The sequence below is a fragment of the Rana temporaria genome, chromosome 6 (genome assembly GCF_905171775.1).
Source record: "Rana temporaria chromosome 6, aRanTem1.1, whole genome shotgun sequence".
In the NCBI taxonomy this organism is placed as follows: Eukaryota; Metazoa; Chordata; class Amphibia; order Anura; family Ranidae; genus Rana; species Rana temporaria.
This window is the reverse complement of record NC_053494.1, coordinates 133,081,560-133,108,234: the sequence shown is the minus strand read 5'-3', so window position 1 is coordinate 133,108,234 and position 26,675 is coordinate 133,081,560. Positions and strand designations below refer to the sequence as shown.

The window sequence follows — 26,675 nt, the reverse complement described above, 5'->3', positions numbered from 1 at the left end:
CTTCTAAATGTTCTTTTTTCTTTGTCTGAATTTCTCATTTCCTGTTTCTCCTCAGTAAGCTTGCCCCCATCATCTGAGCTGTTCTGGCTGGGGGTTAGTCAGCCAGAACAGCTTACTGAGGAGAAACAGGAAGTGAGAAATTCAGACAAAGAAGAAGAAAAACATTTAGAAGGGAAATCGAAGGAAAAGGTAAGTGAACAAACAATGCACTAGCTTAAAGAAACCTATTTAGAAAATAAAAAACAAACCTTTACAGCCCCTTTAACCACTAGCCGACCAGCCACCACAGTTATACGGCAGCAGGTCGGCTCGGCTGTGCAAAACGGCATAATATTACGTCGTCTCGCATTTCCGCCAATAAGGGCGTGTGCGTGTCGCTGGAGGCGCGTGCGTGCCCGGCGGGCACCATCACCGCCGGGCACCCGCGATCGCTCGTTACAGAGCGAGAACCGGGAGCTGTGTGTACACAGCTCCCGGTTCTCGCTCTGTAACGAGCGATCGCAGGTGCCCGGTGGTGCCAGAGGGAGAAATTACGGATCGTCTGTTCATACAATGTATGAACAGCGATCAGTCATTTCCCCTAGTCAGTCCCACCTCCCCTTCAGTTAGAACACACACAGGGAACATAATTAACCCCTTCCTTGCCCCCTAGTGTTAACCCCTTCCCTGCCAGTGGCATTTTTATAGTAATCAATGCATTTTTATAGCACTGATCGCTATAAAAATGCCAATGGTCCCAAAAACATCATGGTCCCAAAAAAATAATAATAAATATGCCATAAAACTATCCCCTATTTTGTAGACGCTATAACTTTTGCGCAAACCAATCAATAAACGCTTATTGCAATTTTTTTATGAAAAATATGTAGAAGAATACGTATCGGCCTAAACTGAGGAAATTTTTTTTTTATATATATATTTTTGGGGATATTTATTACAGCAAAAAGAAAAAAGTATTAATTTTTTTTAAATTGTCGCTCTATTTTTGTTTATAGCGCAAAAAATAAACGCAGAGGTGATCAAATACCACCAAAAGAAAGCTCTATTTGTGGGAAAAAAGGACACCAATTTTGTTTGGGAGCCACGTCGCACGACCACGCAACGCAGTGCCGAATCGCAAAATGGGGCCAGCAATAGTGGTTTAATCTATGTTCTAATATTGTAAATCTAGCTGGTAGTTACCATTTCACATACGTTACTCAACTAACCTACTAACCATACTGCAAAACACATACTGTGACTGCTTGGCAGAGGCACATATGTCTGCCTCCGATCAATTTGCCATAGTATTCATTACACTTTTCAGTTTTACTTAACACAACTTCACTGCCTGGCAAATCAGTGGAGGCCAATCTTTTATTTTCTTGGCTCCTTAGTTGTTTTATAGGATTAGGTTATCAGCCTAGTGATTAAGTGATTGCACCCTGCAATCTGCCAGCTGTGTGCTGCTGGGATACCCCGAGCCTTGAAGGAACACTTCTTAGTCTTATTAGAAGCTGCAGTTCAAGTGAAATTGCAGCTATTATACTCCATTATGCAGACAAAACAATTTACTACTGCAAAGGATCATGCTGACAGCAAATTTCTCCTGTTTGTTAGTGTTCTTGTTCTTGTTCCTGGATGGAGCAGAAAATGTTTTTCTTTCTTATCTATTAAGGGACACAGGAATTCAGAGACTATTGAGTTATACTGTCGCCTACAAGAGAATTGGACAGTGACAAACAGAAAAATTGTGGGCCAGTGTAAGCCCTCTTACTCCCTGCATGCCTTAAGCCTCGTACACACGATCAGGTATCTAGTCTGATGGATTTTTTTGTCGGATATCCGATGAAGCTGACTTTTATCAGTCTTGCCTACACACCATCAGTCAAAAATCCGACCGTGCCAAAACGCGGTGATGTAAAACACTACGACGTGCTGAAAAAAAATGAAATTCAATGCTTCCGAGCATGCGTTGACTTGCGTGGATTTTTGACCAATGGACTTCCACACAGACGATTGTTTTTTTCTATTGTTTTTTAAACATAGGAAAAATTGAAAACATGTTCTATTTTTTTTTCACAAAAAACGATGGGGCCCACACACTATCGGTTTGTCTGATGAAAACGGTCTGTTTTCATCGGACAAACCGATCGTGTGTACAGGGCTTGAGTTCATTCCTATCGTCTTAGGGTTATAGACATCTTTTCTCTGATTCTGATCTTTTCAAGAATCCTACTACATTGCTGTGGCTGGTTACTGATTCTGAGTGCCAGTCCTGCACTGCCCCGGACTTTACATTGCAGGGTAGCCTGGAATGTGAGCTTCTTGCACTGGGCTCTGCATTGTGGCACTCTTCAGACCTGTGTGTAGTGGTAAAAGTTAGTCATGAATCACTTTTCAGATGTATCCTAATGAAATAGTAATTTCTTAGAAATGTATTTAGTTTATCTGTTTTCTAATGAATACAAACTTTTCAGAACGATTAGAATTCCGATCGGTCAAGAAACATCGACTGATTCAAACTCTGTGTGAAGAAATAGCTGGTTGTTAAGCAGCGAGCCGGGAAACGTTGTGCCCCGCCCCCCCCCCCCCCAAATCCTTACTAGACCCTCATTCGAGCATGCTGCCCGGCAGGTCGTACCCTTGTCCCCATGTTGATGACGTCAGAAGTGGGCGGTGTTACCAGGTGACGCCGCACCTTGCCTATGTAAGAACTGTCAAAGCGAAGAGAGGGCAGACAGCGGGTGGCCTCTTAGGAGGAGAGGCGTTTTTTGCAAATGTTTGCGTTGGTGGGTGTCTTTCCTGTTTTTGTTTTTACTTTTTGACACTTTTTTGGATGAATAGGTTTGGGTTACGATGTACCCTATACCCATTCACATGGGGGGGGCGGGATCTGGGGGCCCCCTTGTTAAAGGGGCTTCCAGATTCCGATAAGCCCCTCTGCTCGCAGACCCTGACAAACACACCTCAGGGTCGTCGGGAAGAGGCCCTTGTCCCCATCAACATGGGGACAAGGTGCTTTGGGATGGGAGGGCGCAGAGCCCCCACCCCAAAGCACCCACTCATCCATGTTGAGGGCATGTACTGTTCTCCTTGTATTTCTTCCCTTTTGTGAAATACTAGGTGTTCCTGCCAATCCCCCTGCTTTCCTATTTTAAACTGACCACACTAGACACCAGAGCATATCCATCTCAATGTGGTCAGCTGAGAACAGAGATCATGGAGTCACTTTAAAAAAAAAAAGACAACAAAATTCTATTTATAATGAGATATATGCAGTTTACACACACACACACATTTTCCTTTCCTTTCTATTTTAAGCTAAATGGGTTGTTTTACAAGGGAAGAGTTCACATATACTTTCATTTTGCATTGGTTTCAGCTGCCTCAGCTTCCAAGGAACTCAACCACACAATGGAGATAACTGGTAATGGGATACCAGTTCTGGTGATGCTGGTAACAACCAGGGATTCTCTTATGCCCTGTACACACGATCGGTTCATACGATAAAAACGGTCTGATGGATTTTTTCATCAGATATCCGATGAAGCTGATCTTCATCAGTCTTGCCTACACACCATCAGGTAAAAAACTGATTGTGTCAGAACGCGGTGACGTAAAACACAACGACGTGCTTCCGAGCATGCGTCGACTTGATTCTGAGCATGCGTGGATTTTTAACCGATGGAAGTGCCCACAGACGATCGTTTTTTTCTATAGGTTTTTTAACCATCAGATAATTTTAAAATGATGGATAAAAAAATGATGGTGCCACCCATGATCGGTTCGTCTGATAAAAACGGTCCATTAGACCGTTTTCACACGAACCGATCGTGTGTACGCGGCATTACTTATTTTGTCTGTGGGACAGGAAGTTAAAGGTTCCCAATGAGACACAAATGGCAAAAATAAACCTTACATGGGTTTAATCCTCCCTTACTCTATCCAAAATGAATACAATGTTTTGCTATTAGTTCTACACTTAAAATGTGAAGAGTTTTCTTGAGCAGCCTATATACATTAGAGAAAGTTGGCTTGATCTGGTCATAATTTTGTTATGCCTGTAAGATAAGCGTGGTCCAACCACATCAAACATGCTGTTCTAGTTTTCTTGAAGGAAGTGTCAGTTGGTTGATTTGGATTTTTCTTGGCCAGTCACTATTATTAATGCCAGCATTGGGAATCTTAGTGCTCATGGCGAACATGCATGTTTGTACCACAATTTTTAGTCAGAAAGATTATTGGGCAGTGAGATCTTGCTTGAACAATTTACGTATATGGTTAGGTTTACTGGAATTGTCTGTGGTGAACGCTAGAGAACAGACCTCCTTGGGTCGTGCATAATTATTGTCAGACTTAACAAGGTGTTATCAACAGAGTCCATTTTAGTCCAACTGTGGAAACAAAGTCCCATGTTAAGGATATTGTAGTTACCCTACATGATTGCAAAGTCTAAACTTAAGAAACCAGCAGTGATGCTATCTACATACTACGCAGATAAGTACACATATTGAAACTGTGCAAGCCCCTTAGTGGGAAGATCAATTTAGAAAAATAAAATGTAATGAATAACATAAAAAATAAATACAAAATAAAAAACAGATCCTGCCTGGTTCTGCCCTGCCCTCTGTAAACTGACCACAGTGTATTATGGCTGCTGAGCCCCGAAATCGTGGTCAGTTTACATGCCTCCGTCATCCGCAGCCCAGTTCTGTCTTTCTATGTCATCCTCTACCCTGCCCCCTTTCCCTGCCTGTCTGCTCGTGTCAATGCCCATCCCGTCCCCTTCTGCTGCTCTCATAACTACTATAAAATCCTCCCATCCCCCCTGTAACACCTATATCAAAGCGGCTCCCAGCGCTCACGTGACTCATCGGCTCTCTCTCTTCTCTTCTCCTCGGCTGACATCATCAGCAGTGCTCAGCCCCACCCGCTGGAGCTGTCAGCCGGGCAGAGAAGAAGAGCCAAGGAGTCACGTGAGCGCCGGGAGCCGCTGTGATATAGGTACAGATCTATATATATTTTATATATATTACACAAGCATAGAGGGGATGGGAGGATTTTATTGTAGTGGCTTAGCAACCACTTTAAAGAGGTTGTAAACTCTGAAAAAAAAAAGAAATCCTGCAAGACAAAGGCATAATGAGCTAGTATGCATCGCACAAGGTGATACAAACCCTAGTGACACCACTGAGCACATAAATCTAACGTTTGTTATTTTAAGTTTTACAAGAAGAAAAGTAATTTTTTATTTTCTTTTGGCAGGTCAGAAACATCCAGATACATCTGTTCTGAATGTGTTCTCTGATTATGATTACAACAGGTCAGTGATCACAATTGCTTCTACCAGAGAACAAATAGGTGAGTGTGATACAAGTATTTAAATGTATTATATAATTAATAAATAAAAACAAATAATAATTACATCACTATCTCATCCCTAGCCTTCCACTTGGTTTATTTAGCTCCAGTGTGAAATGTGAATATTTCCAAATTTACTCTTACCTGCAGATAACACAGCTACTCTTTTCTAGTACTGCACTATTGTGAGCTACTGTGAATTTGCTTTCCAAATTGGCTCATAAAAGCCGGTTCACATAGGAGCAACACGACTCTGGCTGTGACTTTGCGAGGCGACCTGGACACGACCTGAGCGTGCACCACAGCGCGACTTGGGGTGACTTACAAGGCGGCTTCAAGTCGCCTCCAGGGCAGACGGCTTTCCAGTGGCCAATCAAACAACAATCGGCTCTTTGGGAGGGAGGGGTTTGCCTGATAAAACGATTTTCTCTTCCTGTATTGTTGCTTCAGTTAAGTCACAATCCGACTTTGGAGGCGACTTCCATTAAAATCAATGGGTACAAGTCACCTAATAGTCGGATTGAAGTAGTACAGGAACATTTTCTGAAGTCGGAGCGACTTCAATAGTGTACATTAAGACGACCCATTCACTTCCATTGATTTTCTCGACAGCGCGACTTGAGGCGACTTCAATTCGGATCCCAAAACACCCCTGTGTGAACTGGCTCTAAAAAGATGTGGACCATGAGCGGAGATAAGATGAAACTCTTCTGTATGGAAGAGGGCTATGAGCTGCAATTTTTTTTTATTTTTTTTGTGGTGGGGAGGGAGGGGATTTATATCATGAAGGGGTCTGAACTGAAGGGAGATGTCTATACTGGTGGGGAGGGAGGGGATTTATATCATGAAGAGGTCTGTACTAAGAAGGGGCTGAGAGGGGATATGTGCTGTAAGGGTAGTCTGTACTTGGAGGTCTTTACTGAAAAACTGCAGGGAGTTACATTATGCCTTTTTAAAATTCAAAAGTTGGGAGGTTTGGCCTGCTAAAGCATGTACCTCTGGAAGATTAAACATGTTAAAACATTTTTGCAGCTTGTAAAAAAAAAAAAAAAAGCTGTAAAAATGTTTTAACATGTTTATTCTACCAGAGGTACATGCTTTAGCGGCCAAACCTCCCAACTTTTGAATTTTAAAATGGCAGAATGTGACTCCCAGGAGTTTTTCAGTAAAGACCTCCAAGTACAGACTACCCCTGCAGCATATATCCCCTCCCAGTCCCTTCTCAGTACAGACCCCTTCATGATACAAATCCCCTCCCTCCCCACCAGTATAGACATCTCCCTTCAGTTCAGACCCTTTCTCTCCCCACCAGTACCCACCCATGGTTGGCTCATTTACAGGTTCTATCATATGCAGATCCCACAGCAATTTGCATATAAATGAGCTGTGGACACAGCGGCAGGGTTTTTGCAGCATCAGTTCCTCAGAATATCTCTGTACTGCTTTTGCTGTTGCTATCAGTTTTTAACCCCAACGACTTTAGATGGGGAAGCTCACAATCATTATTGTATTTAGCAATACCATGATGATGGCAGCGATCATCTGGGTCCTGTGTGCGCAATGCAGATATTCACATAACACCTTTTTCTTTTTCACTGACTGTTCTCCGATTGGACAAGGTGGAGATCATGATGTCACTGGCCCACCTCTCTACCTAATCCAATCAGAGAATACCCTGTATTGAAAAAAAATCTGAGTGTTCTGTGAATTATGACTGATCTCTAAAATGAATATAATTAAATTTTTGTATCATAAACATGTTTTCACCTTTTTATATCTGTTTTTGTATATAATTGCTGCTGGTCTCCTGTAGCATTATCAGCCATTTCCTGTCTGCATGCATGCACTCCAGCAGTGGCTGCACATTGTTGCTTTGCACTAGCTTCCTGATAGTGACATTGTGGGCCTTGGCTCTGTAATGCGTATTAGCATGGCTACCTGTAGTCTCAATTAGGGGCACATGATACAGGATGACAGGAGGATGACAGAACACAATTGGGAGACAGTTATCACCCTATAATAATAAGTATCTGAACAAGGACACACATGATCAGAGAGTAGCCACGTGTGAACTATATCCTGTTTACATACACCTACAATAGTGGAATAAGGGTGTGGGCACTACAAATAAAATATCTGCTATGTGTTGCACATCCAACATGTCTCCAATTATAAGCCATCCCCTTTTGTTTAATTCTATTATTTTGTTAAGGAAAATGACTTGGCATGTGTGCTGCTACACGTCCCCAATCCCTGGGGCCATTGTGCATTGAGTTGTGCTGAGCAAGAAGTCAGAGGATGTAATGAATAGGCCATAAAGTTCTGTATGACATCCCATGATTTAATAAATATTCTTTCTGTTGTTTCAAGATCCGGGAACATCATTTGTGAACATTATTTTAGCTGAGTAAGTGAAAAACGGATCCCAAGGGAATTAAGAAAAAGCTGTTAATTAAATTACTTCATTTGCTGGGGAAATGAAAAGCACATAAAATGTTTAATGCTTTACTTGGACACATGAATTTGTACATGTATTTTCTTAGCATTTTGGTGGAATCCCTTCAGTAACAGGAATTGTATTTTCATTTAAGAGTTTACTAATATATATATATATATATATATATATATATATATATATATATATATATATATATATATATATATATATATATATATATATATATATATATATATCTATATGTGTGTGTGTGTGTGTGTGTGTGTGTGTGTGTGTGTGTGTGTGTGTGTATATGTATATATATATATATATATATATATATATATATATATATATATATATATATATATATATATTAATGTGCAAAAGTTGTAGGCAGATATAAATGCTGTAAATTAGGAATGCTTTCAGAAATAGAAGTATTAATAGTTAATTTTTTTTATCAATTAACAAAATATACATTAAATGAACAGATCAGAAATCCAAATCAAATCAATATTTGGCGTGTCCGCACTTTAAAACAGCATCAATTCTTCTAGGTACACTTGCACACTGTTTTTGAAGGAACTTGGCATGTAGGTTGTTCAAAACATCTAGAAAAACTAACCACAAACCCTGTGCTTGTAGACTGCCTCAAATCCTTCTGTCTCTTCATGTAATCCCAAAACTAATGTTAAGATCAGGGCTCTGTAGGGGCCAAACCTAGGACTTATTTTCTTCTTTACACTGAAAATAGTTCTTAATGACATTGGCTGTATATTGGTGTCGTTGTCCTGTTGCAGAATACATTTAGGACCAATCACATGCTTCCCTGATGGTATGGTATAATTAATAAGTATCTGCCAGTATTGAGGACACCAATGATTCTGACCAAATCTCAATCTCCACTTTCCATTCACTGTTGCCTGCTGACACTCATTATTGCACTGCTCTCCAGCCCTTCGGCAAACATACTGCCTTCTGCTACAGCCAAATATTGCAAATTTTGATTTATCAGTCCACAGCACCTGCTGCTATTTTTCTGCACCCCAGTTCCTATGTTTTTGTGCATAGGTAGCCTTGTTTCCATGTCAAAGGTTCATGAAGACCACTTCTGGCCAGACTTCTCCAGGCTGTAGCCCCTACTGCCTCACGAAGACATCTGTTTGACGAATTTGCTTGGAATCTAGGAGCCAGCTAAAAAAGTTAGGAGCCAGAAAACGTGCCCCGTCCTGCCGAAGCAAACGCATACATGAGTAGCGCCCACATATGTAAACGGTGTTCAAACCACACATGTGAGGTATTGCCGCGATCGTTAGAGCAAGAGCAATAATTCTAGCTCTAGACCTCCTCTGTGACTCAAAACATGCAACCTGTATAATTTTTTAAACGTTGCCTATGGAGATTTTAAAGAGTAAAAGTTTGTCGCCATTCCACGAGCGAACGCAATTTTGAAGCGTGACATGTTGGGTATCAATTTACTCGGCGTAACATTATCTTTCGCAATATAAAAAAATTGGGCTAACTTTACTGTTGTCTTATTTTTTAATTTTAAAAAGTGTATTTTTTCCCAAAAAAGTGCACTTGTAAGACCACTGCGCAAATACGGTGTGACAGAAAGTATTGCAACGACCGCCATTTTATTCTCTAGGGTGTTAGAATAAAAAATATATATACAAAAAGGTGAAAGAGCCAAGCAGGGAGATGACAAATAATAAAATAATTTTAATTAAGAAAAAAAAAACAGCTTTTACTTCAAAAAAAAAAAAAAAAGCTATTAAAAAAAAAAAAAAGGCTATATGAAGCTATTTAAACCAGCTCCCCCCCCCCCCACACTCACCATTAGGCAAAAGGCGCCAGATGATGGCCACAATCACTTTGTGCACTTCTCCTCTTTGAGAAGGAGATGAGTGGGCAGTAAATACAGGCAGAAATCCCCATTAGTATTGCTGGTTGTCTCTTGTCATACCAGCGGCGACCACAAGATGGCGGTGACAGATGACAGACTACAGTAGGAATTATGGGGCAGATTCACGTAGATGAGCGGCGGCGTAACGTATCGTAGATACGTTACACCGCCGCAATTTTTCATCGAAAGTGCCTGATTCACCAAGCGCTTGCGATGAAAACCTACGCCGGCGGCCTCCGGCGTAAGGCGGGCCAATTCAAATGGGCGTGTGCCATTTAAATTAGGCGCGCTCCCGCGCCGGACCTACCGCGCATGCTCCGTTTCCGAACTCCCGCCGTGCTTTGCGCAAAGTGACATCATTTTTTCGAACGGCGACGCGCGTAGCGTAATTCCGTATTCCCGGACGGCTTACGCAAACAACGTTATTTTTAAAATTTCGACGCGGGAACGACGGCCATACTTTATACAGCAATAAGATTGCTGTGTAAAGTTAAGGCACCAAAAAAAATGGGAAACTAGACTAGCGGCGACGTAGCGAACGCGAAAAACCGTCGGGAATCGCCGCAACTCCTAATTTGCATACCCGACGCTGGTTTACGACGCAAACTCCCCCCAGCGGCGACCGCGGTATTGCATCTTAAGATCCGACAGTGTAAAACAATTACACCTGTCGGATATTATGGCTATCTATGCGTAACTGATTCTATGAATCAGTCGCATAGATAGAACAACAGATACGACGGCGTATCAGGAGATACACCGTCGTATCTGCTCTGTGAATCTGGCCCTATAGGCCTGCGCCCCAGGAGCCAGGTCGCTAATTCTAGTCACAATTGCGACCTGGCGCTCGGGAATTGATGAACTCTGGTTTAGATGAAAAATACATCAAGCAAGGCAAGGAAATAGAGGTGGCACCCGTGGCGTGTGTAGGACAAGTGCTTGTTTCTCAATGCCTGTTTAACTTTTTGTTGCTGTAATTAGATCCTTTTATTAAATTCATATGCTTTTACTGAACGCTGCGCAATTAGTTTTTCCTCTTTTTATTGACATATTGTATGACCGGGTCTGAGGTACCCTAGAGATAAATGTATATGGTGACTTCCATCATTGGCATCCAGTAAGCTGCTGAATAGGAGAGGCGGCTTATACATGAAGTGAGGGGTGATTTTCACTCACTGATGCGCATACAGGCCTTGATAGGTGTACAGGATACCTTTTTCCTGTCTGTCCCTTGGGGAGCACTGGGGGTTGTACCTGTTAAGAGTTCAAGGACACCTTTTTCTTCACTGTATGGACTTTTTTGGGTTTTGGACACTTAATTATATATATATTTTTTTTGTACTATATTTAAATTATAAACACTCATTAATTGTGAAGATTAATGCACCACTTATGTGACAGCGCAATACATTTATATATATTTCTGGTTTCTTGCTGTGTACAATGTTGTGAGTGCTGCTGTTGAATTCATATAATTTATAATTACGTTGTGTACACTAAGTGCAGTTTTTCTCTTTATATACAGTAGATGGGTGTACCTGGGTCCCACTGGGCTTTGCCAGTTCTGTACTGATGACATTACTTGACATCTTCCGGTCTCAAAGGGAAGTAAACATGAGGTGTCTTTCATCTGCTGCAATAATGTTCCTTGGCCGACCACTGCAATTACGGTCTTTACTATTGCCCGTTTTGTTGTGTTTCTTCAAAAGAGCTTGAACAGTACATCTAGAAACACCAGTCTGCTTTAAAATCTTTACCTGGGAGAGACCTTTCTGATGCAGTATAACTACCCTGTGTCTTGTTGCTGTGCTCAGTCTTACCATGGTGTATGACCTGTGACATGAAATTTGTCTTCCCTTAGTGGTAGTGTTTGGCTCTTCCTCACACTATTTTAAAGTGGTTTTAAGGCCTTAAGGGTTTTCACCATAACACATTCTATGCATTAGGGTGAACAAAAACTCCTGTGCTGCAGTTCCCCCCCCAGACCCCCCTTTTTCTTTCCATGAGCCCGATCCAATTCAGTGATGTGCACGAGAAGCACAGTGGCTCTAACTGCTGTCTCTTTCCTCATTGGATAGATTAATAGCAGTGGGAGCCATTGGCTAATGCTGCCGTCAATCAAATCCTGTGACATGGAAGCGGGGGTTTGGTGACGGGGCCGAGTCCTGCTTTTTTTGTCAATGGGCGAAGCTGCAGGGCTTGCGAGCGAGCATGCAAGGGTGCCCCCATGAAAATCTGCTTTCCATGGGGACACCCAATAAAGAGGAGGGGTCTGGAGCACTGGCAGGGGATCCCAGGCGAAGAGGATGGGGGCTGTTCTGTGCAAAAATATTGCACAGAGCAAGTAAGTATAACATGTTTGTTATTTTAATACAAAAAAATTCAAAACCTTTAGAACCACTTTAAGCCTCCTACACAACTGTTTCTGTTTCAGTTGATGACTGTGTTTCAACCTACATATGAAATTGATGATCATTAGCACTTGCTTTGTATAATTGGTTAATCATACACCATAGGGTAATAATGTCAAGACTGAGGTCCTCGAAAAAATGCTTTCTGCTAAGAACTCTGTTTACAATTTGCATATTATGTAAGAGTATTTTAAATGGCCAATCTGCCAAAAGTGATATTTTAGATATGGGTGGAGCTATTGTGGACTCCAGTGATGACTCCCTGCTACAGACTCTGTCTCTGTTCCTGACTCTCCATTGGAGTTTCTGGTGTTTTTACTGCTCCTATTGCAATGTATATAGTACAAAAGAAAACAATTGGTGACTGTATGGCTACAGTAGGTGTGCAGAGCAGGAAACAGTGCAGAAATCTCACTACCATAGTCAATGGGAAATATAAATAAGGCATTATGTGATTTAACTCTTCAGCATCTTATTAATGAAGTAATATTTTACAAGGCAAGGCTGTTCATAAATTGGTTAGCAGGCCACGTGCCACAAGTTGGGAAGCTGAAATAGTAAATTATTGTGGCTAATTGTGCTTCTCTATGATAGAGAGAAAAGGCTCCAACAGCAGCAGATTTCTGCTTGTCTGCAAGTAAACATAAGTAGTAGGAGCTTCTAGTCCTCTCCTGCTGGTCACATGTTAAAAAAAAAAAAAAAAAACAGCCTTTGGAATATAGAGTAGAAATAAATAATATCAATAAACCGTTTTAAATCATCATACAAATATACTGTGTAATGAGCCCCTGCTCGCTCTGTTCCACTCTCCCGACACTTCTCTGCTGCTATTGGATCAGATCGCAGCGTCTGATATTTCAGTCATCTGATGCTCCGGGAATTGACAGCTATGTGCCCAAACAACCACTTCCTATTGGTCAATTGTAAAGTACACTCTAGTCCTCACTTAGGTCCTCTTGGCCAGGCAAATTAGGACTTAAAACAGGATCAGCAGGGACTGGTCCGATAGCTTGAATGGGAGGGCTGATATGTGTAATGACAGAGAGAAGTCCCAGGAGATGATTAAAGTACATAAACAAACAAACAAACAGTCAAACACAGAACAATGCCTTCCTTCCAGACCATGGAGCCGTATGGAGGGGGTTAGCCTTAAGACAAACAGTGAACAATAAAACAAACACAGTGGTATCCAAACATAAGACAGGGCAGAGGACCCACCACTGTGTAATAGAATCAAGGAAAAATACTTCAGTGTTCCAAGGACCATGACATACTGTATATTTGAAATCAAATCAAAATTATTATTTTTTGGCAACAACATGGTGTGGTCAGATTTCTGTGTTACACCCTTCCAGCCTGTGTCTTAGAATCAGAGGGAGATGAAGCCTCCATCAATCCTCATGTAATATCCCACCCCCCTAGTGTTTAGCTGATTAGTGGGCATGGAGGAGGAAGGAGGGAGTGGGTTATCATTTATCACTTTGTGTACGCCCACGTGTGTGACTCTATAGTCATGTGGGCTGCTCAGACGTAATCGGAAGGAAATGCTTAGCATAAAACTCACTGAAAACTGAGCATGTGCAGAGCTGCCACCACAGCTGCCAAATCTCTAGCTGCATTGGGGACATGAACATAAGGCGGAGATAGAGAGCAGCAAGATCAATATTTTTTTTGCAAACTACAGAAAACAAATCTCATAGTGACTGAGTGAGTATGAGCAGCATGCAATACAGCATTTATTAATGTTTTTTTTTTAAGATATGGGTTCAGTTGCACTTTAAATCTAGTTGTAATATAGAGTATGTAATACATCTAATATTTTTTCTGAGGGTCCTAATAATTGAATATCATTTGGGATCCTAGCCCTCAGGTTGTATGTCCCTGGCTTACAGTAAGTATTCTGAGAAATGCAGTGTGTACTATTAAGAACATACAGGCTGAGCCATGGTACAACTTGTAGCATTGAGGAAGGTTGTGTTAAATGTGCCAATATTCTTTCATTTAAAACACACAGACTGTTCCTATAACAAATACTTTGTTAACAGAGGATTTGAAGAGTCACATGCAGACAAACTGCAGTGCTAAATAAGTGGAACTGGATAAATGTTTCATGAGGAAGTGTGGAAAAATATAACACGGATGATAGCTGAAAACAGGCGACTGGCCAGCACAAACTGCAATGGATGTCACTAAATGTTTGCCTTTCAATTTCTCATGGTGATCTCTGGTAACACTATTTTATTTGGTTTTGAAGAAGAAAAAGTTGACAAACTAATAAACCAGTGCAGGGGCAAATTTGTACCAAATTGTATACACAACATAAAAGAAAGGTACAAAAGAATTCCATGAAGAAAGTCTGTTTCTAAGGTCTTTTATGAATTGCTATACTGGCCCATAAGTTTGTAGTGGGTGACTGGCTCGAGTTCACTACAGCATAGGGTAGGCTTGAAGTCTAAGGAGGCAAGAAGAGCAAAAAGAAAAAGTGGGAAATAAGAGAGAGAAGAGACAAGGTGATCAAGTCATGGGGCAAGTGTGGGGTATGGGAGGGGAAATCTGGAGGAGAGGGATTAGGTGGGTTTTACCCTAAGGTAGCTTGAGATACAAGCAGTTCAATGAAGATATGACCTATTAAATTCATCGGTCCCATATTTTATGAAATTTTTTGTTGGGGTAACTTAAAATGCTTGAGAGGTTTTCATGGACTAGACATAAAGTTATTTAGATTTCTGACCTCATGGATGTTTGCTTATTTCTTTTTTCCAGGACTTGGCTAAGGTTTGCTGAGCTGCTAGCAAAACAAGGGGTCAAGCTTTTGTTGGCTTAAAGTCAGGCCATCTATAGGGTAGTGGAAAATGGCTACCCATGACTTATAGGGGACAACAATGTAAAAACGTATCCAAATGAAACCAAAGACTCTAGGCCAGCGTTGTACACGTCCACCATGTATGAAATATGTCTCCCTTATAAATTTAACCACTTTCGATGATTACTGAAAATACATGTCAGTTACATGCTAACATTTTTTTCATAGAAATTTAGAGTGGGTTATTTAATTTAACAGAATATTTGTGAGTCAGCCATTGACATGAGACATTCTTACAAATAGTATTTTTTTTTGAACTGGACACTCATTTATGAATCTCTGAATTTGTATTTATATAGGAAAATCTGTTGTGTCTTCTTGTGTGGAAGGCTTTGCATCTATCAACCTATCTGTACATGATGGAATACATCCATGTCTCGGTGCCATTGACCTAGTACCCATCTATCCTTTATCAGGTATAACACTGGAGCAGTGTGGTGATATTGCAAAAGGTAGGTTCTGCTATATGAAACGGTAAAACTCAGTTATGTTTTTATGAGATCCTGGATCTTGGGTGATTTCTGGCTAGCCAGATGCTTCTTTGATTTGTCAACATTTGTAGTTGCCTATTTTGAAGGTCATTAAAGCGGTGGTTCACCCTCAATAACAACATTCTAGCATTAAATTAAGCATAGTAGCGCAAGCTACAGTATGCCTTTATTTATTTTTTTAGTGAAGATTCAGACTCCCCGCGGGGAATGGGCGTTCCTATCCAGAGGGAAGATGATTGACGGCCGGCTATGGCACGTCACGCTCCCCGAAGATAGCCGGAGTAGGTCCCGGCTCTTCACGGCGCTATTAGGCGCCTGCGCACAGACTAGGCGCAGGCGCCGTGAAGAGCCAAGTCCTATTTCGGCTATTTCCGGAGAAGCGTGACGCGCCAGAGCCGGCCGTCAATCATCTTCCCTCTGGATAGGAACGCCCATCCCCCGCGGGGAGTCTGAATCTTCACTAAAGGATTAAACAGTGAGTACGGGGCAAAAAATAAAAATAAAGGCATACTGTAGCTCGCGCTACTATGCTTAATTTAATGCTAGAAAAAAAATGTATAGGGTGAACCCCCTCTTTAAGTAATTTCAGGGTTGGGCTAAGTAACTAGCTAGGATCAGGGGTTGCCTCAGGTGGAAGGCCCACAATGTGTGCTGTTTAGCCTGTTCAATAGAACTACGGTAACTAGATTTCCAAAATGTCACTTGTGTGTGGCATATTTTCTTTGATTCTGAAGCACGGAGCTAATATTTAAAGGTTTTTAGGCAGTCAAATTTGTGACCATATTTATTATTTACACCCTGTCATCAAATGCTTTTTTTCATTCCTAATTAATGCAAAGGTTAAGGGAAGGTAAATTATATTCAATAAAACAAAGTGGGGTTGATTTATTAAAGGCAGATAGGCTGTTCACTTTACAAGGGGAAATTGCACTTATCCTTAGAATCTAGTGAATGAGGTGAAGCTCTGCTGTCCTCCATCATCCATGTGCAAGCAAAAATGCTGTTTTTTTTTGTTTTCCTTGCATGTGATTGGGTATTTTTTGCAAAGTTAAACTGTGCCACATTCTCTAAGCTCTGGACTAATTTCCCTGCAAAGTGCACAGCTTATTTGCCTTTATGGTAAAGGGCCGCTGTGATTGGCCCTTTACCCCGATCTGCAATCAACAAAGTCCAAAGGACTCAACGATCACAGAGTGCCCTCCCAGCATTGGAAGCTGGTGCTGTAGCTGTCTTTCAGGTATAGCGCGGGCAGCAATCGGTTAAACCATGAGAAAAAGCATGCTCAGGGGGCAGGGCTGCGCGACATTGTTTATGTCTATAGACGTACACAGCCCGACTCAAAAACGAGCTTGCACATCTCCCATAGCCATCACTTTCTGTGGGGGCAGACACAGAAGAGGAGGAGCAGAGAGTGCCGGTGGGGGACCCAGAAGAGGGAGTTTAACAAGAGCAGGTAAGTATAACATGTTTGTTATTTTAATAAAAAAATTCTTAAAAGGTACATTTCAAATTCATATATTACTGTTTTACGTGGCAGGAAATTTGAAAGTTTGACCTGCCACTGTTGTCACTCACATCTTCTACTCAGGATGATTACTCTGCTAATTCATGGAATACCATTACTGCCTCGTGCCTCATTCAATAGCGGCGATGATGCTGTTTCATTGTCCAGTGATTAGGCCATGGTGAAGAGATGATATAGGTAGTCATGAAGTTGAATTTCTGAACAAGGAAATAAGTGTGTCACCTCTGCAGATGTGCTGTGTGTAAGAGGTGCTTAAATCATAGCATTGCCTTATTGGAATTAAAAATCCTTTGGTAGGGAAAACAATAATGCATTTTTACACTTTTTACATTTTTACACTTTGGCCACTTTGTGTAGGTTAGCTGCGCTTTCCCATACACTTCTATTATGTATGTGGGACTTTAATAGAGGTCTATAGGAAGGTGCAACTAACCCACATAAAAAACGTGGCTACATTACACTGTAGCCAAAGATCAATGTGAAGCTATCCTCATCCATACATTGTAAAGGGCCATGGTGTTGCAAGTATACAGTACCTGCGGATACCTACAGCCAAGATCCCAGGTGTTCTGATCAGCAGTGGCTGATAGCTTGGTGTTCAGCCTTCAGTGAGTTAGAGAGCTTTCTGCTCTGCCCCTCCAGCACTCACTGGAGCGCTGGGCTGTGGAGTGGGTGGGATCAGCTGGCTCAGTCTCCTAGCAGCTCGCAGAGAGGCTGATCCATCTGCCAGTCCAGACATCTGGGTGGATTCGGACTTGATCGTTTTCAAGCCTGGACTGAGTAAGTGACATCAGCCGATAGCCGACTTTAGCCAGCCGACGTCTGAAAACGGGTCACAAGAATGCAGAACGAACTGCAATCCTGTGACCTGCAAAAGAAGTATAGCCAAAATGAAGTTGGTCATACTTCTCCTTTTAAAGCGGAGTTCCACCCAAAAGTGGAACTTTCACTTAAACCACTCCTCGCCCCCTTACATGCCACATTTGGCATGTCATTTTTTTGGGGGAGGAGTGGGGGCTTCAGTAGGAGTGGGACTTCCTGTCCCACTTCCTCCTACCACCCAGGGACCGATTAGACGACTCGTCATATCGCCTTTTGGCTGCCCCTCCCTGTAGGCGATCTCCTGGGACACGAGACAGGTCCCAGGCGATCGCCTGTCCACTTAGGGAGCCGCTCATGCATGCACAGTGAGTGCCCGGCCATGAAGCCGAAAGCTGTCATGGCCGGGTGCCCAAAGTTAGAATGGAGGCGCGGGCAGAGGGGGGGGGGGGAGTGAAGCTCCAGGCGGCTGCGGCGCTGGACAGTGGAACAGGTAAGTGTCTGTTTATTAAAAGCCAGCAGCTACACTTTTTGTAGCGGCTGACTTTTAATAAACATAAAAAAGGCTGGAACTCCCCTTTAAGTGTATGTTTGTTAAGAAAATGGACTATGAAACTGTGAACCACCCAGTGACAAAGGAACAGGGACACACCCTTATTTAAGGCACTGTGTTATATTTATAGATGTACATAAAATGATTATATGTTGTTTTTATAACATGCAGTTACCCTTTGAGCAGTGATTTCTAATCTAGTATGATTAAGTAAGTACTTTCAGGTTTGCCACTATTTTAATCACAGGCTTTGCTAACCCATGCATTAAAACAACTGTAACAAAACTATTTTTATAAACCCATCTATATACTTTATTTTCTTCACGTACGAAAATGACTAGGAGTCAATAGGCCACAAGATGTCACTATTGTACTTGTTCTTGCAGCTTATTAGTGCGTTTGTGATCTTGAAAGTGCTTCATAGCAGCAATTACATAGAGGATTAACTTAGACATAACACAAGGCGGTGTACATTAATCAGCACTGGTAGTTACCACTTACTAGCTCTAAACGCCTAGTGAAGATTAGTGGCATAGAGCCAAAGCTACTCAGAAATGCATGGACTGTTTTGTGGAAAATAAAAAAAATTAAACAAATTGCTTTTTACTGGTAAAGTCGGGAAATGGTGTTGTTTTTTCTACATGAACTTTTTTTAGCCTAAATATTTCATGCATATTAACCACTTGACCACTGGGCACTTAAACCCCCTTAATAACCAGACCAATTTTCAGCTTTCGGTGCTCTCACATTTTGAATGACAATTACTCAGACATACAACATTGTACCCAAATGAATTTTTTGTCCTTTTTTCCCCACAAATGGAGCTTTCTTTTGGTGGTATTTAATCACTGTTGGGTTTTTTATTTTTTGCGCTATAAAATAAAAAAGACTGAAAATTCTGTAAAAAAATTATAATTTTTCTTTGTTTCTGTTATACAATTTAGCAAATTTGTAATTTTTCTTCATACATTTTGGCCAAAATGTATACTGCTACATATCTTTGGTAAAAAGAAGTACAACTTGGTGAATATTATTTCGTCTTTGTGAAAGTTATAGCGTCCACAAGCTATGGTGCCAATATCTGAAAATTGTGCAGGGGTATTGCAGAGTATTGTGCGGGGGTATTGCAGAGTATTGTGCGGGGGTATTGCAGAGTATTGTGCGGGGGTATTGCAGAGTATTGTGCGGGGGTCTTGCAGAGTATTGCACAGGGGGTCTTGCAGAGTATTGCACAGGGGGTCTTGCAGAGTATTGCACAGGGGGTCTTGCAGAGTATTGCGCGGGGGGTATTGCAGAGTATTGCGCAGGGGGTATTGCCGAGTACTGCGCAGGGGGTATTGCAGAGTATTGCGCAGGTGGGTAATGGGTATTGCAGAGTATTGCGCAGGTGGGTATTGCAGGGGGTATTGCAGAGTACTGCGCAGGGGGTATTGCAGAGTACTGCGCAGGGGGTATTGCAGAGTACTGCGCAGGGGGTATTGCAGAGTACTGCGCAGGGGGTATTGCAGAGTACTGCGCAGGGGGTATTGCAGAGTACTGAGCAGGGGGTATTGCAGAGTATTGCGCAGGGGATATTGCAGAGTATTGCACAGGGTATTGCAGGGATGGCTGGATCTGTGACTGCAATAGTCACAGATCCAGCCCACAGCGCTGCTGACACCCGCTCTCTCCTCTCACACTGTACCGATCGGTACAGAGAGAGGAAGGAGGAACCGGCGTCATCAAATGACGCCGGTTTGTTTACATGTGAACGCTCCGTCTTTGGACGGAGCGATCACGTGGTAAACAGCTGCTATCAGCGGCAATTTACCGCGATCCGTGATGCGCCGGGTCCTCTGGACCCAGCGATCACGGACACTCCCATGTGCGGGCCCCAGGGGGGCGCGATTCTGGGAGGACGTCCATGGACGTCCTCCCAGAGTTAAGGAACCGCCTTGTAGCCGTAATTTGGCTATGAGGCGGTGATTAAGTGGTTAATATGTGACAATCATTTAAATAAATAATTGTATGATTATTATCTATAATTAAACTGTGCAAAAATATTCCTGTAATCTGTAATTTTACTATGGCAGACCTCAGGAGCAATAGCAGAGTATTTACAATATACAGTATAGTGGACCCTATTTATAAAAGTGTTTGAACAAAAACAGTTCTTGTTTGCCATAGCAAGCAACCAACCAGACTTTCACTTTAATTGTGCGTGTTAATATACAACAGCACTGATTACTAATAGAAGGTAACCAGGACTGTTGTCCCTGCAAATACGTTATGAACGAAGCCCATGTTTATATTACATTATGTTTAATGCCAGCCTCTCTCTTTATTTTACCACCAAACCCTATTTAGGTATTGCAGAAGAACTGGTCACACTTGTTCCAGGCAGCAGTGTATTTCTTTTTGGCTATGCCGACAGACCAGACATGAAGAGCTTGGCAGATAAGAGGCGATCTATTGGATGGTTTAAGAAAAAATCTGAAATCCATGTGGACTCCCTAAAAGCTGATATTGGGCCAAAACCATCACCAATGCATGGGATAACAGGTTAGTCTTTCGGACCCATCAAAAACAAATATGAAAGTTAAAGTCATTCTAAAGCTAAATATTTTTTTTTACCTTATAGCATTGTATAACATCTAAGTAAAATATATAACACCAACAGATATAACACCATCCTTTTTTTTTGTATTCATCTCCTGACTTTTAATGCCAGCCAAATACTCCCAGCACACAGTGGTCTTCGCCAGAGGGAAAGCCAACCAATATCACATCACATACATGGTCCAATGCCCAGTGAATGCAGCCCTCCTCGGATAGGGATGATCCTTGTAGAACTTCAGAAACAAAGAAGGGGAAGGCACAAACCCCTAGTGCATTATCCAAGTTAAAACTGAATTTATTAATGTAAAAAGCAATCAATTAAGTGCATACTCACAAAGGAGCATAAGTATAAAGCAAATACATAGGAGAACATGAGGTAGAACATCAAAGTGTTTCTGCAGCCTCACATATGCACGCTAATGCATTTGGGGGTGAACCCCTTTCTTCAGAGTTGTGCTTAGGGTAAGCACAGCTCTGAAGAAGGGGGTGCCCCCCGAAAGTGTTATGTTATCCTTCTATGTACTTGCTGTATACTTGTGCACCTTTGTGAGTATGCATTTTATTGGTTGATTTTTACATAAAAAAATAATCAGTTTTCACTTAAATAATGCACTGGGGGTTTGCGCCTTTCCCTTCTTTGTTTTTGAAGATCTCCTGACTTGTGCCTGTCCACAACTTTATCCCGGAGATTTTTTGACAGTGCCTTGCCAACCATAGTTGATTGTTTGCTTCAGTTGCACTAGCAGGGACTGAAATGCTCCAGGAAAGCTCTTTTTATGCTTTGTGTGCCATTGAGAAGGTACACCTGATTGAGTTTACAAGTAATTTTTAGGAGGGGATTATCCTTTTACCAACTCGGCTATTCTAGATTCATGTTCTACTAAGTCACTTTGTGTGATGTCCCATAAACCCCTCAAATTACTCCCTTACGATATTACAATGATCTGTTTCTAGCACTAAGAAGATTTTTCTTACTGTCTGCTCATATGGTTACACCGCTCCATTAAAAACCCTGGCCAGCCCTACAGTTGCTGAATTGGCTAAGGAATTATATAATCTCATGAGAATGGAAAATTATTTGATGGCGTAGCTGTATGAAAGAACTAAAACTCATTTTGAAAACTGACATCTCTGGTTCTTATACATGGACTCTGAATGCTTTAAATCTTACCTACAGTTTAGACCTGACCACCATTGGTTATGATGTCAATTGCCTTGGATGAAGGCAACTGGTCACATGGCCGGAATCTTGTGAATGTTTTGCATCTTCTCTTTGTGCTTTTCCTTTTCTTCTTTCTTCGCCCCTCTTGTTACTCTTAATTTCTGCCTGTTTGATGTATGCCACAATGGATTGGTGCGCCCCCAAAAGATTCCAAATCATATTCCATTCCATTTTCAAATGTATACCTGGTTACGTATAAAACCTGTAAAATGCTAGGAAGAAAGGTGGGAAATAGTTCAAAAACTTGGAAAATATATTATTCAAAGAAGATTGTTTCTCAACTCAAATCCTGTATAACCATAAATTTGTGAGAAGAGATGGAGGAGTCTACTAACTGGTTCTGGAGTAGATGCTAAAAGCAGTAGTAAATATCCCCAAAAATAAAAAGAAATGGGCCTCCCTGCAGGTTTAAGTCATAATGTACTAGTATGTACTGCATACTAACACATTATGACAGACTTGGCTGTACATGGAGCCCTCCAGTACAGCGTTGTCACAGCTCTCCGATGCTGCCATTTTCACCCAGTCTTCCTTCTGGGCTCAGCTGTATGGCTGTCCTTGGCTCTGGCATGGAGCTCTGAAGGTTCGGCACAGTATGCCATCCCTTTAGAGCACATGCACTGGTGACATCACCAGCTACATGTTGTGTGAATAACTTTTAAACAGTGCTAGTTTAGGAGATATTCACTTTACCTCTTAGGTAAGCCTTAAGGTGGTTGTAAACTCAAAAAAAAAAAACCTGCAAGACAAAGGCATAATGACCTAGTATGCATAGCGTACTAGCTCATTATGAATTACTTACCTTACATCAAAACCCTGTCTGTAACGGAATTACCCGGGACAACCAGAGACTTTTGAAGGATGGGGGGTACTCCTGTGCCAGCGTCACTAATGACTCTTGGGTCTAGGGTCACCATGTGCCCCTTTTGGGCATAGGGTGACTGAGAAATATTAATTATAAATTACATGAGATGGGACATTACTGATAATTCATGTATTGCAGGAGATCTGGACATATTACAGGTGATTTCATTCTGACCCCCAACCTGTCAATAAGAGTGTCTACTTCAATGCTTAACCTAGGCTGTTGAGATGCTAACTAAGTACGTCTGCTCCTAAGACCTTTCATTGTGTGAAGATGCTATTGATGATAGATATGTGTTGTGAGTTAGCAGTCTAAAGGTCAGATGTCTGACTTAACCTCCCTGGCGGTATGATTATTTCAGAAAAAAGGTGCTGAAAGCGGTACCATTATTTGCAAGGAAATTTGGCGTTTTATACTGTAGGCCTGTAATTCTTAGGAATAACTAATTTAAATCTGACCAAACAAGAGACTTGTAGGCATCCCGGGTATGACATTTTTTTAAAAACAAAATTATAAATTATAATATAATAAATAATTATAAATAATTATAACAAGTAATAATATAATTATAATAAAAATTATTCAATAATGTAATCAACTCAAAATCATTGAAATTTGCTCAGTTGCAGAATTGTCGCTGTCATTACTTTTATTTGTTTATGACGAATTTCCCCACAAATCGCTATCGCACAATTCTGCAAGTGATTATAATTTATTATCGCTGTTTTCTAGCTGCTCTAAAACCATTTTTGACATAAAGGGACACTTTTGGTTGCTATGGACAATCTACAGTTTGCAGGCAGAAAGTACATGTAGGACACTGGGAAGACCACTAGGGACAAGGGGGATGTGTATTTTTTACATACAGTACTGTAATCTATAAGATTACAGTATACTGTATGTAAGGTGTTTGTTTACGTTTTGAATTTGGCGCCGTTCTCCGCTCCCGTGCGTCGTAACGTCGCAGGGAACGGAGATCGGCGGCACAGGAGGACACTGTGTGAATTGAGCGAGGTCCCGCTCGCTCACACAGCGCGGTGGCATCGCTGGATCCAGGGACAAGGTAAGTAACTTTGTCTGCTGCTGCAGCGAGGCAAGCCCGAGTCTGACTCGGGGTTACCGCTTTTGGTATAAAATTCTCACCCCGAGTCAGACTCGGGAATATCGCTAGGAGGGTTAAGGAATGTGTATTATGAAGTAGGTGAGAACAGCTTGGCGGAGCCATGCTGTCTGGATAATGTTTAGTAATTAGCCCATCTGAAGGTGTATTGAAGCCCCCCATTGTGTGCTGTGTGGGTGGAGAGTTTCTTTGTCCCTGTGATTAACTTTAACATGCTGTACTGTATATAAGAGAGCTAAGAGACCATTAAAGTTTATTCATACATTTTGAAACCAGTACCAGAGCTGTGTGAGTCTCGGTTATTCTGGGGAATGGAATGGATAGTGTCTGCTAGATTGTGGAGTGTCAGATAAGCTGTTGTGGTTGATGGAATGGGAATATCGTAAGCGGTGGTGACCGTTACACTGTCCTTGTACCCCCCTCCGGCTGGCGACATCTCTCCTGGAGTTACTTCCAAGTATCGCGGGCTCCGGCACTGTGATTGGTCGGATCCACAATGATGTCACTCCTGCACATTCGTGCACGAGCCGGCGGGACCGGCACACACATATGTGCCATTGCTTGAGTTTGCTTCAGCGCGCATGTGCCAATGACATCGGCACATGCAGGGGACGGGATTTCTCCTAAACCGTTCAGGTTTAGGAGGTATATAGGGTAGCTACAGGTAAGCCTTATTATAGGCTTACCTGTATCAAAAAGTGTGTTGTAAGTGTAAATAAAATTTCGTCCGACTAACAAATTGCAGATTTTTGGATCGTAAGTCTGGTGCTGGATGTGCAGACTATAACATTTTTGTTGTACGTGAACTCAACGTTGGGTTTTCGTCCAAAAAAAATCTTAAGAGCAAGACTACGTATGCTCAGAAATGAAATAATACATACAAAACTATTCAATGCATTACATCTCTTCTGAAGTTGTATTCTGTCATATGAGAATTTTCATCTGGTGAGTAACCTCTTCACTTTCAACATGAAACGAAAACCTGATCGTGTGTACGAGTTGCGACGGCCCGCACTCAGAGTTACGACGGCGTATCTGGAGATACGCCGTCGTAACTCCTTTGTGAATCCGGGCCCAAGTTTTTTTTCAGCAGGAAAACGGCTGAAATTTGTCTTACATACACACCTTCACACTAAGAACGTGGTGACGTACAACACGTATGACAAGCCGAGATCAATGAAGTTCAATAGGCAGTTTGGCTCTTCTGCTTAATTTTGAGCATGTGCAGGTTTTTTTGCGTCGTAATTGCATACAGACGATCGTGATTCCCGATACAAATTTTTCCTGTCACTAAAATAGAGATCCTGCTCTCAATCTTTACTTGGCAGGAATTCTCACAGAAAAAGTGCGATGGCGCATACACACGGTCAGAATTTGCAACAAAAAGCTCACATCGCACTTTTCTCTTTGGGAATCGTGATTGTGTGTATGAGGCATTAGGCTGGGTTCACACTGATGCAAATTGGATATGGGTTTCCTTGCATCCAATTAGCATGACAGGAGAGTGTGACCGGCTCTCAATGGAGCCGGTTCACACATCTTCTGGGTGCACAAGGATCCTGTGCGTCTTTGGCTCTGTTTCAGGTCTCAATTCAGGCAAAAATTTGGGCCTGATTCGTCCCATGAAATGGAGAACGGTGAAGCAATGGACCCCTGCTGTGAGCAACGTCCGTACACAGTGTGAACCCAGCCTAAACCAAAGTAGTGTTTGCAGGGATGTTTTCTTAGTTATTTTGATTCTTACCAAGACCACTGACCTTTTACCATGAATAGTCCTTGACATGTCTTAATGATTTCCCCTATTCCTAGTCAAAAAATAGCTGTTCTCCCCCTCCCAACTATAAATAAACTCATATCCTTCCTGTGTGGTGGTACAGATGATGAGGACACATGTGGAGCCAATCTCATCATCTTTCCCAAATAAAAACCTTTCTTATTCTTTTAATTATTCACCCCTGATGTACAATTGATTTTGATAGTGGGAGAGTGTGTTATGAGGGGACAATAAAACCAACTTATTTGTATGTCTCTGGGCCCCTCTCCCAGCCTTCTGTTTCTGGTTGTGTTCTTCATTTTTGTTTTGTCTTCCTCTGATTCTGTGTATATGACTTCAATAATAATCTGTACCACAAACATCCTCAACATCAATGTTAATAGCATAACGAACCATACCGGGGCTGTTTTGGTATGAGCATTTGTAAACAAAAATGCTTAAAGCATTCAGAACTAATTATTATTTGTCTAAGTGCTTAACTCATTCTGTGCGCATAACATCATACATTCAACCATTGTAGAACTTTTGATTATTTTCATAAAAAGGGTTTTAAGACATTTCTCCTAGTATAGTTAACCAGAACTATGGCTAGGTTGACTAAAGTAGATTATGCCCCAGATATCTGCCACAATGTATTGGAATTGGAGATGGTCTTTGTTTGGCAGGCATAAAACGGTTGTCATAAAAATAAACTCCTTCTATACAGTTTTGAAAATGGTAAATTATTCCAAGGTTTTAAAGGGAC

General features: G+C 41.6%; 1 protein-coding gene across 2 annotated transcripts in view; it reads left to right on the top strand.

Annotated features, from left to right (window-relative positions):
* Nucleotides 1-26,675, top strand: part of FTCDNL1 (formiminotransferase cyclodeaminase N-terminal like) — a 53,946-nt gene that overhangs the window by 21,270 nt on the left and 6,001 nt on the right. For both annotated transcript variants that reach the window (XM_040357389.1, XM_040357390.1), the window contains exons 3-5: nt 5,248-5,343; nt 15,263-15,415; nt 20,698-20,892. In XM_040357389.1, coding sequence (XP_040213323.1) covers nt 5,248-5,343; nt 15,263-15,415; nt 20,698-20,892 — 444 coding nt within the window. The remainder of the gene's footprint in view (nt 1-5,247; nt 5,344-15,262; nt 15,416-20,697; nt 20,893-26,675) is intronic.